Source organism: Ranitomeya variabilis, chromosome 2, assembly GCF_051348905.1.
Source record: "Ranitomeya variabilis isolate aRanVar5 chromosome 2, aRanVar5.hap1, whole genome shotgun sequence".
In the NCBI taxonomy this organism is placed as follows: Eukaryota; Metazoa; Chordata; class Amphibia; order Anura; family Dendrobatidae; genus Ranitomeya; species Ranitomeya variabilis.
This window is the reverse complement of record NC_135233.1, coordinates 121,224,889-121,237,663: the sequence shown is the minus strand read 5'-3', so window position 1 is coordinate 121,237,663 and position 12,775 is coordinate 121,224,889. Positions and strand designations below refer to the sequence as shown.

At 44.8% G+C, this 12,775-nt stretch overlaps 1 protein-coding gene across 2 annotated transcripts in view; it reads right to left on the bottom strand.

Moving 5' to 3' along the window:
• Positions 1 to 695: 695 nt before the first annotated feature.
• MTR (5-methyltetrahydrofolate-homocysteine methyltransferase) overlaps positions 696 to 12,775 on the bottom strand; it is a 123,164-nt gene continuing 111,084 nt past the window's right edge. For both annotated transcript variants that reach the window (XM_077282902.1, XM_077282901.1), the window contains exon 33: positions 696 to 2,349. In XM_077282902.1, the coding sequence (XP_077139017.1) occupies positions 2,260 to 2,349 (90 nt within the window). In that variant the 3' untranslated portion in view covers positions 696 to 2,259. The remainder of the gene's footprint in view (positions 2,350 to 12,775) is intronic.

Genomic DNA, 12,775 nt, shown 5'->3' with positions numbered 1-12,775 from the left:
CTCACCGCGATACTGCAAGCAGCATTCCTGGTTTCTAAGCACCGGGGCTGTGCTGAAATTTAGCAAAAACCAACACTAAATACTGTCTAAAGGCCAAGGAAAATCAAGTACGTATACAACCAGCCAATAAGGATTTCTCATATAGGGATATATCTAGAGAGCACGGTTGTCTGTTGTGTTATGTATGTGGTTGTGGTTCATGGTTTTAAGTACATTAATTAAAGATTTAATATTTTTATCTAGTATAACAATAAAAAGGATTATTGGCTGGTTGTATACTGTGCTGAAATTTAATCAACCGGAGTCTAATCTTCAAACATTTATGAAATTATATGTTCATAGTGTATATCTGATGAAGGTCATCTAGACCGAAAAGTTATATATTGATACACCATTTCTTAATTGCAATAAAAATGTACCCATTTTTTGAGAGTGCCCGATTCCACATATTTTATATTGTACGGGCTGGAACACTATCCGTGCACCTACTTTTCGTCTAATGAGTGTCGTTCTTTTTTTCTAATTTGGTTCCTATGAATAACAAAGACAGTTTTGATGAGTAGGAGCCAATAAGCGTTATCCTGCACGAACCATGTAAGGGAAACATGCCTCTTTTTTGTGGCCCATCCTGTGTAATCAATGCTGTGAAGAATGGTCTTCAACTGTTCAATCAGAACTTAGAACATCCCAAACTGTAATGTAGTAATTAACTCTTTAATTCACAAAATCTGTTACAAAATACAAACGGAATTTATATAAAATCCTCATGTAGCGCTTCTAGCAAATACGTTTCCATGTACAGTATTTAAGTGTCTAACAGTTTTTCTATACAGTAAATCTTTATCATTATTGAGAATAGTGAACGTGAAAAACAAAGTGGCTCTGAGTTGGGTCCAGATACATTTTGTAGTGCATTAATCCGTTTGCATAGTTGGACAATTTCTATTAGTTTAATCTTTAACACTTATCAAAAATTGGACAAACATTTTTAATGCATTTTGAAAAATTCTATAGTTGCAAGAAATGTGAAATACATTAGTTAACTATTCATTCTGAAATTATTGTTATTTATAAAATGCACTTTAAAAGAAAATAGGGTATGAATGGAGGCCGGTCTTGTCTACATAGTGTTATTTCTGATGCCTTTTGGTGTAGCTTCAAAATGGAGAAGTATAAATCCCTCCTTTACGCTTTTTCCTCTTTTATGGATCCACTGCTAGTAATGGCTTAAAAATTGTATCACAAACTGCACTGTGTGAATTTAGCTCGACTTAATAGTCCAATATTATTGGGGTGAACAGAAGATAAAAAGAAAATGTGACAATACCAAGTGGTCAATAAGGCACAAAGTAGACTTTCAAATTGGAGGAAAATATTCTGGAAATCAACATAATATGAAACGTTTGTTCTTTGGTAAATCTGGCTTCAAAAGTTTGCAGAACCTGACAATTTCAGTCAATGATCATATCTGTATGGGTGCCTCCTGACTGTCAGGATAGCATGTGGTTTTCAACATGCAGATAAGCCGTTTCCAATCACATAGAAATAAGGATGTATTTGTGTTTAACAGCTTTATCAAGAGTTTGGCCTTCTGGAAGGTTATGGACTAGTTATTTTTTTCTTAGAGTAGAATATAAATGTGATATAAAAAAATTTCTGGAAATGTTAACAGTTTTTCTTCTGAAGCCAGTCTATATTACAATACACTGCAAGCTGCTCAATCCCATGTAGTTTCAAACCAGACAGTGCATTCCCTTTATCATGTCAGTCTCCGTTCCTGCTCACTCCACAGCACTCATACAGGTTAAAATCGGATTTGAGATAATATAACGTAATTATATTGGAGCTTAGAGGAGCATTTATTAGAGGACACTGCAATCAGGACTGAATCTGATTGGTACCGAGTAGCTTGCAGGATATTGTAATACATGCAGGCTGAAAAAATAATGTAAAACGTTTCAATAAGATATTAGCTCCTCAACTTGAAATTTCAGTTTTTGCATCTCAGTTGGGTTGAACTAAATATATATATATATATATGCACACTAAAGTACATGTAGTAACAAGATGTGCTCGGGGTTGTGTCCCAATAAAATAAGTAGTTTTCGAACCTCATCAAAGATGTCAATGGTATTAAGAATTGAGCTCCAGTAGAAAATAACCATCTGCAGGGAAAATGATCCTGTTTTCGGGTGTGGCAAATGTCAGAGCAGCATTTGGTAAAGTCCACGTACAGTTTACTTATTGTAAAAAGGTCTGTTATTTCTCAGAGTCATAGCTAAGAATGGGGGCAAGCCATTTTTCGACTTCTTCCACTAACAAATGTTTCCTCTGTGAATAATCTTCAACCTAAAAGAAATGAAGAATATATGTGATTGTTCAAGAATTAAGTAATGTTTTTTTGAAATTAGCAATTCCCAGGTTTTCAAGAGGAAGGAATACTCGTGAATATGAGGACCGACCTATATTAATAAGAAATTCCTTAACAGAAAATGTGAATTTATTTTTTTTAAACAGCCAACCTCTAACCACATTGTGTCACCTTATTGTCTTTTCAAATCCTAAAGGACGTGCCACTTTCTATTATGACATGAAAAGGCAATGATTAGAAACCCAGAGATAGCAGGGAGGCTGATGGTTGTTATGAGAACTAGAGGCTTAAAAAGGTAATCCAATCTCCAAGATGTAGAAGGTGCAATAAAAATAACATTAGCAAATTCCTCCAATTAGAAATGTTGCATAGTTCTCGCGATAACCTATACCAATTACGTCATGTGCAGGCCATTGTAGTAACTTGGTATCCATGGTTACGACCACTAATATAGTAACAGTTGCTAGTGATCGTAACCGATAGCTAAGCTACTGCAATGCCCTGCACATGGGGTAAGTGACATAGCGAATCAGAAGAACATTTCTAATTGAAGGTGTTTGTTAATATTACTACACCTACTACATATTGGGATAGGATCTTGGCGATGGGAATATCCCTTTAACAACGGCCTCCAGGTTTTTCATAGATTAAAGCTGAAGGCATGGTCTATTTAGCTGCCTGAGAGTAAAGCTGCATGCACACATCCATGAATCACACACCATGATGCAAAGGGCGGCATGGGTCTCCTGACCCGAACTGAACAGCTTCATAGGCACACATCGGCTCAAAAACTGTCAAGTTCAGGTCAGGAGACCTGCAGCTAGTCCATGCTTCGCGGTCCGCACTGGACACACAGATCTATGAATCTACCTGAACAATGACCAGTTTGATAATCCTCTGCAGATTATTATCGATGTCATCAAAGAAACACATATCCAAGTCCCCTTGTGAGGCACATAAATAATGTAAAGAAATATATAAAAATGTTTTAAAAAACAATAGACAAAAAAACAAATCCTCAAACAAGATATCTGGTATCACCCTGTACATAATTACCAGTAGAATAAAAATATATAATTATTTATCCCGCTGTGTGAAGACTGAAAAAAAAAAACAAAAAAACATGCAACAGAATTGACATTTTTTTTTCGTCTCACCTCATATGAAAATAAATACAAAATAATCAAGTCATATGCATGCCAACATGGTACCAATAAAAATAAAGCTTGTTAAGCAAAAAGCAAGCCTTCATAGAGCTCTGTACTTTGTTATAGCTCTCAGAATATGATTTAGAAAAACATTTTTTTATTTTATTTTTAAGTAATTTTCTTGTGCTAAAGTAGTAAAACAAAAAAATTATACATGCTATAACATTGTAATCATTTAAATCTGTACTATATGATTTATCTATTTATTTATTTATTTATTGACAATTTGGGTTGCAGAGGCCTGGTGGCAAACTGCCCAGGAGACCAACACCACCTGGGCAGAATGAGCCCTCACTCCCGGAGGGGATTATCTACCCTTAACTCAATAAGCCTCCAGTATACCTGTCTGATATAAGTGATTACAACCAAAAAAGGCCACCTTGCAAGAGAGAAGACGCGATAACTTGAATGGGTTTGAAGTGGCGTCCTTGAACGCTCAAAGCTAGGTTAAAATCCCACGGATCCACAGGGGGAAGAAACGGTGGCACTAAGCGGACAACCCACTGAATGAAGGTCTTGAACTGGGGATGAGAAGCCAAATTCCGCAGAAACAGAATGGAAAGCGAAGATACCTGACAACTGAGAGTGCTAAGGGACAAGCTGGACTCCAGCCCTGATTGTAAGAACGCCAGGATGGAAAGAGAAAAAATACATGAGTGCTGAGCGGCTATCCTCACACCAACGAAAGAAGGCCTTCCAGGTCAGGTGATAAATGTGTGAGGACGAAGGTTTCCTTGCCCTGATCATGGTCTGTATGACCTGGGATGAGAAGAACACCTTTCTCAGGACTGCAGACTCAACGGCCATATCAATAAATTGAGACACCGAGAATTCTCATGGAAGAAGGGACCCTAAGAATGTAGGCCTGGTCGTTCTGGGAGTCTCCAATGTACATCCGCGCGTAGGTTGACTAACTCTGCGTACCAGACTGTTTTGGGCCAGTCTTTAGACACTAAAACAACGAACTCCTTCCGCCTTGATTTTCTTCACGAGTCTGTAGATCAGAGGAAGACCAGGGAATGACCAGGGCGTCAAGACCGACCTTAAGGGGGTCGAGAGTTCTGGCCGCGAAATGAAGAACCTAGTGATTAATTCAAAACACCAGCAGGTCGACGTCCAGAGTGCACCACCTTTGACAGATCTGATAGAACACAGAGGGGTTGAGAGACTACTCGCCCGAGGAGAGGTACTGACGGCTTAGGAAGTCGGCAGCCCAGTTGTCCATGTCTGGAAAATGCACCGCTGATATTGTTGGCACGTGCCGCTTGGCCCAAAATTAGGATCCGTAACACCTCATACATGACTGATTTGCAGCGTATACCACCCTGACGGTTTATGTATGCATCAGCCGTGGCATTGTTGGATTGAATGTGAACTGGTCGGTTCGCGAGAAGGTCTTGCCAGTGGAGAAGAGAGAGGTAGATGACCGATTTCCAAAAGGTTGATGGGTAGGGAGGGTTTCAGTGCCCCTGGACTGTTTAATAAAGGAAGACCTCCCCCCGTCCGAGAAAGCTGGCAACAATCATGACAACTTGCCAGTGAAGGGGAAGCAATGATCTCCCCTACCGAATGGAGGGAGAGAGACCACACCAAGCCAAAGACTGCCTCACTCGAAGAGGCAGAAGTATGGGAAAATCCAGAGATGAGATCCTTTTGTACCAAGCTGACAGTAGGGCCAGCTGAAGGGGGTCAGGAATGGAACTGCGCGAAAGGGCCGGCTTCCATTGCGGTAACCATATTCCCTAGAACTCTCATGCAAAGACACAGGGAGCATGTGGATGGGCGACTTAGAGAGCTAACACCCTGGTGGAGTGCAAAAATATTTTCCTCTGGAAGAACAACTTTTCTGGGAGCGGTATCAAAGAGCATGCTTAGGAAATTAAGCACTGAGCAGGGATCAGAGACAATTTTGCTGTGTTGATTACCCATCCTAGATGAGTAAGAGTGTCCAGACTGACCTGAAGACTTTTGGAACAGTCTCGGAAAGACGAGTTCCTTGATCAGGAGGTCGTCAAAGTAAGGAATGACTATGATCCCCTTGGAACGCAGAAAGGCCATGACAGCTGCCATAACCTTTGTGAACATTCTGGGAGCAGAGGCCAGCCCAAATGGGAAAGCTGTGAAATGAAAGTGCACCACCTGGACCGGAAAAGAGTAGAAATATCTGATGTGCCGGTCAGATAGGGATGTGGAGAAAGGCCTCTTGAATGTTGAAAGAGCAGAGATATTCCTCCGGCTCCATGGGGCAACTATCAGGTGGACGAATTCCATTTGGAAATGACGGAGGCGTACTTGCCTGTTTAGTAGTTTGAGATCCAGGATAGCACTGAGAGAACCGTCCTTCTTTGGGACCACAAAAAGAATGGCATAGAAGCCCAAGAAGCGCACGTGAGAGGGGACGGGTACGATGACTCCTGCCTGGAGGAGAGTCGATGGACTGGAAGAAACAGGGAACCTGAGAGGTGATCCTTGGAGAGAGAGACATGAAAAAACATCTGCAACCTGTAGTAAAGCTATCCTATATACCCAGGCGTTGTGAACTCCGGATTGCCACGTGACCTGGTAAAGCAGAAGATGGTCAACCACCCTGGGAGGATTCCCAAGTGAGGGTGACCCATCATGCAGAAGAGAATCTATTGGATCGGGAACCGGCAGATACGACAGAGTGAGCTTTAGGGCGAAATGAAGGAGCAGATTTGAAGGACAGTTTCCTCCTCTCTCTCTCCGAGCACTGATATCGCTGGGAGGAGTTCCCAGAGGAGGAGAAATGACGAAAGGGATGAAACTGAAGAGAAAGTCTCCTGGTGAATGGGCGCTTAGGCTGGGGAAGAGAGGTGCTCTTACTGTTGGTGGCATCAGAGAATATATTATCCATCTTAGACCTGAAGAGCCGAGATCCTTGGAAGTGGAGATTGATAAGGGTCTTTTGGAAAGTAAGGTCTGCAGTCCAGGCCTTAAGCCTTTATTCGTCTATCAGTGGAGACCTTGAGGGAGGAGCCATCAGAGTGACAGGACAGTCTTCGATGACAGGCATGAAACTGGAGGATCCACATCAGGCCTGTTTACTGGGGAAATCAGGAACAAAAGTATATAAGATATCCAATTGCCTTATACCTGGAAAGCTCTTTTCCCACAGTTTATTAAAGATTCCCTCGAAGTCCTTATGATTGGAAAACTGGAAAACACACGGGGGGGGGGGGGGGGGGGTTGAGGAGGGCGTTTTGCCTTTCTGAATGAGACAGAGTAGCCTGGGGTAAGAGCCTCGCCCTCCTTAATATTCAGAGTTTGATTGATGGCAGTTTGGACTGTGTTGTGATCAGATTCTGACTGGGAATCAACGTCAGACCCCAGGGCCACCTTGGGGGAAGAGAAGTGGGACACAGGGCATCCTGAAGGATTTATACAGGGAAGGGGAGCTAGATGAACTGGAATGAGCCCGCTTCTTGGATCTTATACTGGACCTCCCATGTTGAGGGTGATGGATGGGTACTTGCGAATCGTCCGGAGGAACGATTAGAGAACTGGTGGCAGTTGACAGGTTAGGCAAACAGTCAAGGACCTGTATCAGAGACTGGGATACTTTGGTTAGGTCAGTTACAGATTGAGAGACAGCAACTGTCCACTCCGGAGTAGGTGCTCTCGTCCCAGGCGGCAGGAGGCTCCTGTGAGGCGTGCATGATAGAATGGTTGCAATCTGTGCAGAAAAGCTGAGGTCTGACCAGTGGGCCACTTCTTTTTACAGAGGGAAAAGGAGTAGTGGAAGGGTTGGAGCGAAGCTTCCTAGGTCTGGGCATATGTAGAGGCCTAAGGCTGAGAAACATCAGCTGAGGAGGGCCATGCCTAAAAGGAAGACAAAAACATACAGCCTGGATAGAGCCTACCCGATCCCGGATGCAGAGAACTTCACATGGGTTGAGAAACATCTGCTGAGGAGGGCCATGCCTAAAAGGAAGACAAAAACATACAGCCTGGATAGAGCCTACCCGATCCCGGATGCAGAGAACTTCACATGGGGAAAAATAGACAGGTCCTGCAAGAAGAGACACTGTGGAGCCAAAGCAGACGATGTGACACCGTTGGAGCTGGATACAGTGGAGCAGGAGAAAGGGAAGGCCCAGGTGAAGCGGGGTGAAAAGTCGGCGATGAGGGAGAGAAAAAACAAGTGCTCCCATAAGAGAAAAAGCGCACAAGAGGCCTAGCGATTGTGATTGTCCAACACACACGAGGGGGCATGTGCCTGGGCTCTTACGCCCTCATTGGCTGTCGTGCATGAGGGGGGGGGGGTGCCAGAAATAGGGGCTCAGAAAGCCGGGGAGTACATTTGGAATATCTTTCAGCGCATCGGAAGCACGTTCTGGAGGAAGGAGAGGAGCAGGGATCTCCTCTTCTCTACCTATGTCCCCCCGCCGCCATAGAGAGGGACTGTGGGAGAAAAAGGATGGACGGCACCTGTCTGGATGAGGTCCCAATTCCTTCTCCATCCCAAGGACGACATCAGGAACCCACAGGTAAGGAGGGAGTCACTGGAAAAGGGCGTCCTCCTTCCCGCACCGTCGTGGTCCCAGACAGTGCAGATGATTGTGTCAACCCCGAGGGGTGGGAGGGTCACTAAGGAGTGACCAATGTCTTTTTCCTGGCACTGCTCTGAGGAGAGAGCTGGGAAGCAGGCAAGGACCGGCCACCATGAACCACCCTAAGATACACTTGAAGTGTGAGGGCGTAAGGTCCTGCCCCGCAGACCATAGAGGGTACAATGTGCACGGCACTACACTATTCTCTTAGTCGCTTAGTTTTGGGAAAAAAGGGTGAAATGCTACATCCTGTTATCCTGAAGAGAATAATCTGAAAAACAAAGGGAGTGAATATAACAACAACAGGGTGACCTAAGGAGAAAAAGAACGGATCTGAAATCAGATCCAGGTCCGCCTCCTACTGACACTGCTATGACTGATGAGCTTTGTATGGTGTATCCTGCTGAGGAAGGGGTAACTTTGTTTGCCTAATGTCAGCAGCATAAACTCATGGTTATCTGTATCCTCCAATGAAGCGATAAAGAAATTAAGCTCATACCAAATTGTTTACAAAAAAAGAACTTATAGGACTAATAAAGGAGTGTTTTTTTAAAGCAAAAGTACTAAAACATTGAAAAAGTTTTTCTAATTTTTGTATCAATCTGCCAAAAAAGTGTCATATTAATTAAAATGAATTGTGAATGGTTTTAAACACAAAAACAGAATTACTATTTTTTTTCTTCAATCAACCTCACAAAAAGAGTAACAAAAAGTGATCAAAATGCATGATATATCCAAAAATGGGTCGAATGAAAGGTTCATCTTGTCACATATAAAAAATAAGTCCTCATACACCTCCACTACCAGAAAATTGTTAAAATTACTCCCAGAATATGAGAACACAACATTTTTTTCCAAACTATTTGTTGTATAAAAACGATAAAACTATATACATTTGTAATCATCCTAATCATTCTGACCCACAGATGGTAAGAGTAGGTGCACACACTGCGGATTTTGCTGCAGATCCACAGCGGTTTGATGCTGCGGATCTGCAGCTGTTTTCCATTTCTTTACAGTACCACGTAAACCTATGGAAAACAAAATCCGCAGTGCACATGCTGCGGAAAAAAACACGCGGAAACGCAGCGGTTTACATTCCGCAGCATGTCAATTCTTTGTGCGGATTCCGCTGCGGTATACACCTGCTTCATAATAGGAATCCGCAGGTGTAAAACCGCATGTGGAATCCGCACAAAAACTGCGGTAATTCAGTGGTAATTCCACAGTAAATCCGCAGTGCGGTTTACCTGCGGATTTACAAAAACCGGTGCGGGAAAATCCGCAGACATCCCACCTACGTGTGCACATACCCTAACACTATGCAGTGAAAGAAAGCATAAAATGCATACAAAAAAATATATATTTTTTTCTATTTAATCTCATTTACAGTTTATAAAAGTTAAGTATTGGATGAGTGTTCCAAAATACTTGCCAATGACAAATACAACTTATTCTGCAAAACAAAACAAGCCCTCATACTAAAAAAAAAATGTGTGGAATTAGAGGATTCTGATAGTTCTGTCATGTATGATGCTCTTATTAAATATTAAAGTTACAAGTCTGCTGTACAATAAAGTGGAATCATTTTCAGACTCCAACAGAAAACCGATGTATAGCGACAGAGAAGGTTCATCCATGAATGTCAAATGACAAAATTCTATAGCACGGGGCTTGTTTAAAGTTATCATACAGCCATGTACAAGTGTCCTAAGGCTGAAAACACTGTGTAATTGTCCCTCAAACACAGAAGAGCTGTCCCTGCAACATGTTACCCTTACTCCCCAACCTCAGTGGCGTTTGCATAGAAAACAATGTAGGAACATATGATTATTAGAGGAGTAGAGTTGAGCGAATTTGTTCGGGTTCCCTCTTATTCTCCAAGCTATAGCTCTTACCGAATAAGCTGCAAAGGGAAAAGGGAAACATTGATCGCGCCGCTTGATCAGCTCCGTAGCTGCATGTGCCGCAGCTATGTAACTGTCACAGCACATGTATGGACAGCCCAACAAACAGGCTCTCCATGTATGTGCTGCGACAGTGACACAGTCGCGACACATGTAGCTGCGGTGCCGATCAGATGATCAACCGGCGCTCTCCAGGAAGCCGGGTTCCTCTGAAGCTTATTCGGTAAACACTATAGCTTGCTGAATAAGAGGGAACCTGGACAAATTCGCTCAACTCTAATGATGAGCGAACATGCCCAGATAGGGTGTTATCTGAGCATGCTCGGGTGCTAATCAAGTGTCTCCAGCGTGCTCAAAAAGGAGATTTTTGTGTACTCACCGTAAAATCTCTTTCTCTTAGCCTCTAATTGGGGGACACAGGACCATGGGTGTTATGCTGCTGTCCACTAGGAGGCGACACTATGCATAATCTGAAAAAGATTAACCGTGGCTCCTCCTCTGCAGTATACACCCCTGGACGGAGTCAGCCTTGTCCAGTTTTGTGCAAAAGCATTAGGAGGAACGTAACATGAATAACATAGACATGCCTACAAGAAGGCCACTATGTACGAGCTCAAGGAACAATATGAGAACTCAACAGTTACAACGGCCCGGAAAGGGCAACAGGGTGGGAGCTGTGTCCCCCAATTAGAGGCTAAGAGAAAGAGATTTTACGGTGAGTACACAAAAATCTCCTTTACTCTGTCGCCTCATTGGGGGACACAGGACCATGGGACGTCCCAAAGCAGCCCTGGGTGGGAAGCAATGGACAAATATTGTGCAGACAGGCTCCTAAACTTGGGGCACCGCCGCCTGCAGAACCCGTCAACCCAGGCTCGCGTCCGCTGAGGAATGGGTATGAACTCTGTAGTGGTTAGTAAACGTGTGTAGGCTAGTCCAAGTGGCCGCCTTACACACCTGTTGTGCCGAAGCCTGGTGCCAAATGGCCCAGGATGCCCCCACCGCCCGAGTAGAGTGTGCAGTAATACCAGCTGGAAGAGGAGAATTCTTAAGGCGGTAGGCCTCTTGTATGGTGGATTTGATGCACCTGGCAAGGGTAGCTTTGGAAGCCAGCAGACCCTTGCGGCCGCCTTCTGGAAGGAGGAAAAGAGAATCAGACCTCCAGAAGGACGCAGTCCTAGACACATACATACGCAATGCCCTGACAAGGTCAAGCGTATGCAGAGCCTTCTCCACTCTATGAACCGGGACCGGACAAAGGGAAGGCAGAGAAATTTCCTCATTGAGGTGGAAGGTGGACACAACCTTCGGAAGGAAGTATGGGACCGTACGGAGGACTACCTTGTCCTGGTGAAAAGCCAGAAAGGGCCGTCTGCAGGAGAGTGCTGTCAGTTCAGACACACTGCGTAGTGAGGTGGTTGCCACCAGGAAAACCACCTTCTGGGATAGAAGGCGGAGCGGGACCTCCTTAAGAGGTTCGAAGGGTGGTCCCTGCAATGCTGTCAGGACCAGGTTGAGGTCACACGTTTCTAGTGGTCGTCTGTAGGGGGGAACCAATCGGGAAACCCCCTGAAGGAAAGTCCTTACTTGCGGCTTGGTAGCAATGCGCCTTTGAAAAAGCACTGAGAGGGCTGACACCTGGCTCTTAAGCGAACCCAGGGACAGCCTGGCCTCCAGACCCGATTGAAGAAAACCAAGTAGTTTGGGGAGGGAATAAGGGAATGGGGTCTGGCCACGAGATTCGCACCAAGTAAAGAAAGCTTTCCAGGTACGGTAATAAATCTTAGCAGAAGCTGGCCTCCGTGCCCTGATCATGGTTCCAATGACGTCCGGCGAGAGCCCTGCCTGGGTTAGAACCCAGGTCTCAAGGGCCACGCCGTCAAATTGAGAGCCCCTGAGTTCTGTTGGTAGAACGGGCCTTGTGATAGATCGGGGCGGTCGGTGAGACGCTAGGGGGCGTCTGCTGTAAGTTGTACGATGTCAGCGTACGTCTGGGCCAGTCCGGTGCGATTAGGATGGTTGGAACTCCGTCTTGCTTGATCTTCCTCACCACTCTGGGTATCAGGGGGAGAGGTGGAAAAATGTACAGAAGCTGGAACTGGGTTCAATCCTGAACCAGAGCGTCTGCTCCAAGCGACAGCGGATCTTGTGTTCTGGCCATGAAGTTGGAGACCTTGGCATTGAAGTGGGATGCCATTAGGTCCACATCCGGGGTCCCCCAGCGTTGACAGATCTGGCGAAAAATTTCGGGATGGAGAGACCCACTCTCCTGAGTCTATTCCTTGTCGGCTGAGGAAGTCTGCTTCCCAGTTGTCCACACCCGGAATGTGGACCGCCGAAAGAACCAACCCTGTGTCCTCCACCCAGCGGAGGATGTGTGACACTTCTCGCATCGCCTGGGTACTGCGGGTCCCCCCTTGGTGATTCACATATGCCACGGCCGTGGCATTGTCCGACTGTATTCTGATGTGAGAGGCTGCCAGTAAGTGATGGAAGGCACTCAATCCCAGGAGGATGGCACGAATTTCCAGGATGTTGATGGGCATGGTCGCTTCCACTGGGGACCACTTGCCCTGTGCCCTGTTGTGTAGGTGCATCGCACCCCAACCAGTCAGGCTCGCGTCGGTGGTCAGAACCTTCCATTGACCTGTGAGAAAGGATTTCCCCTTTGCTAGCGAGGTTGGCTTGAGCCACCAGTGCAGGGACCTCCTGGTTGAC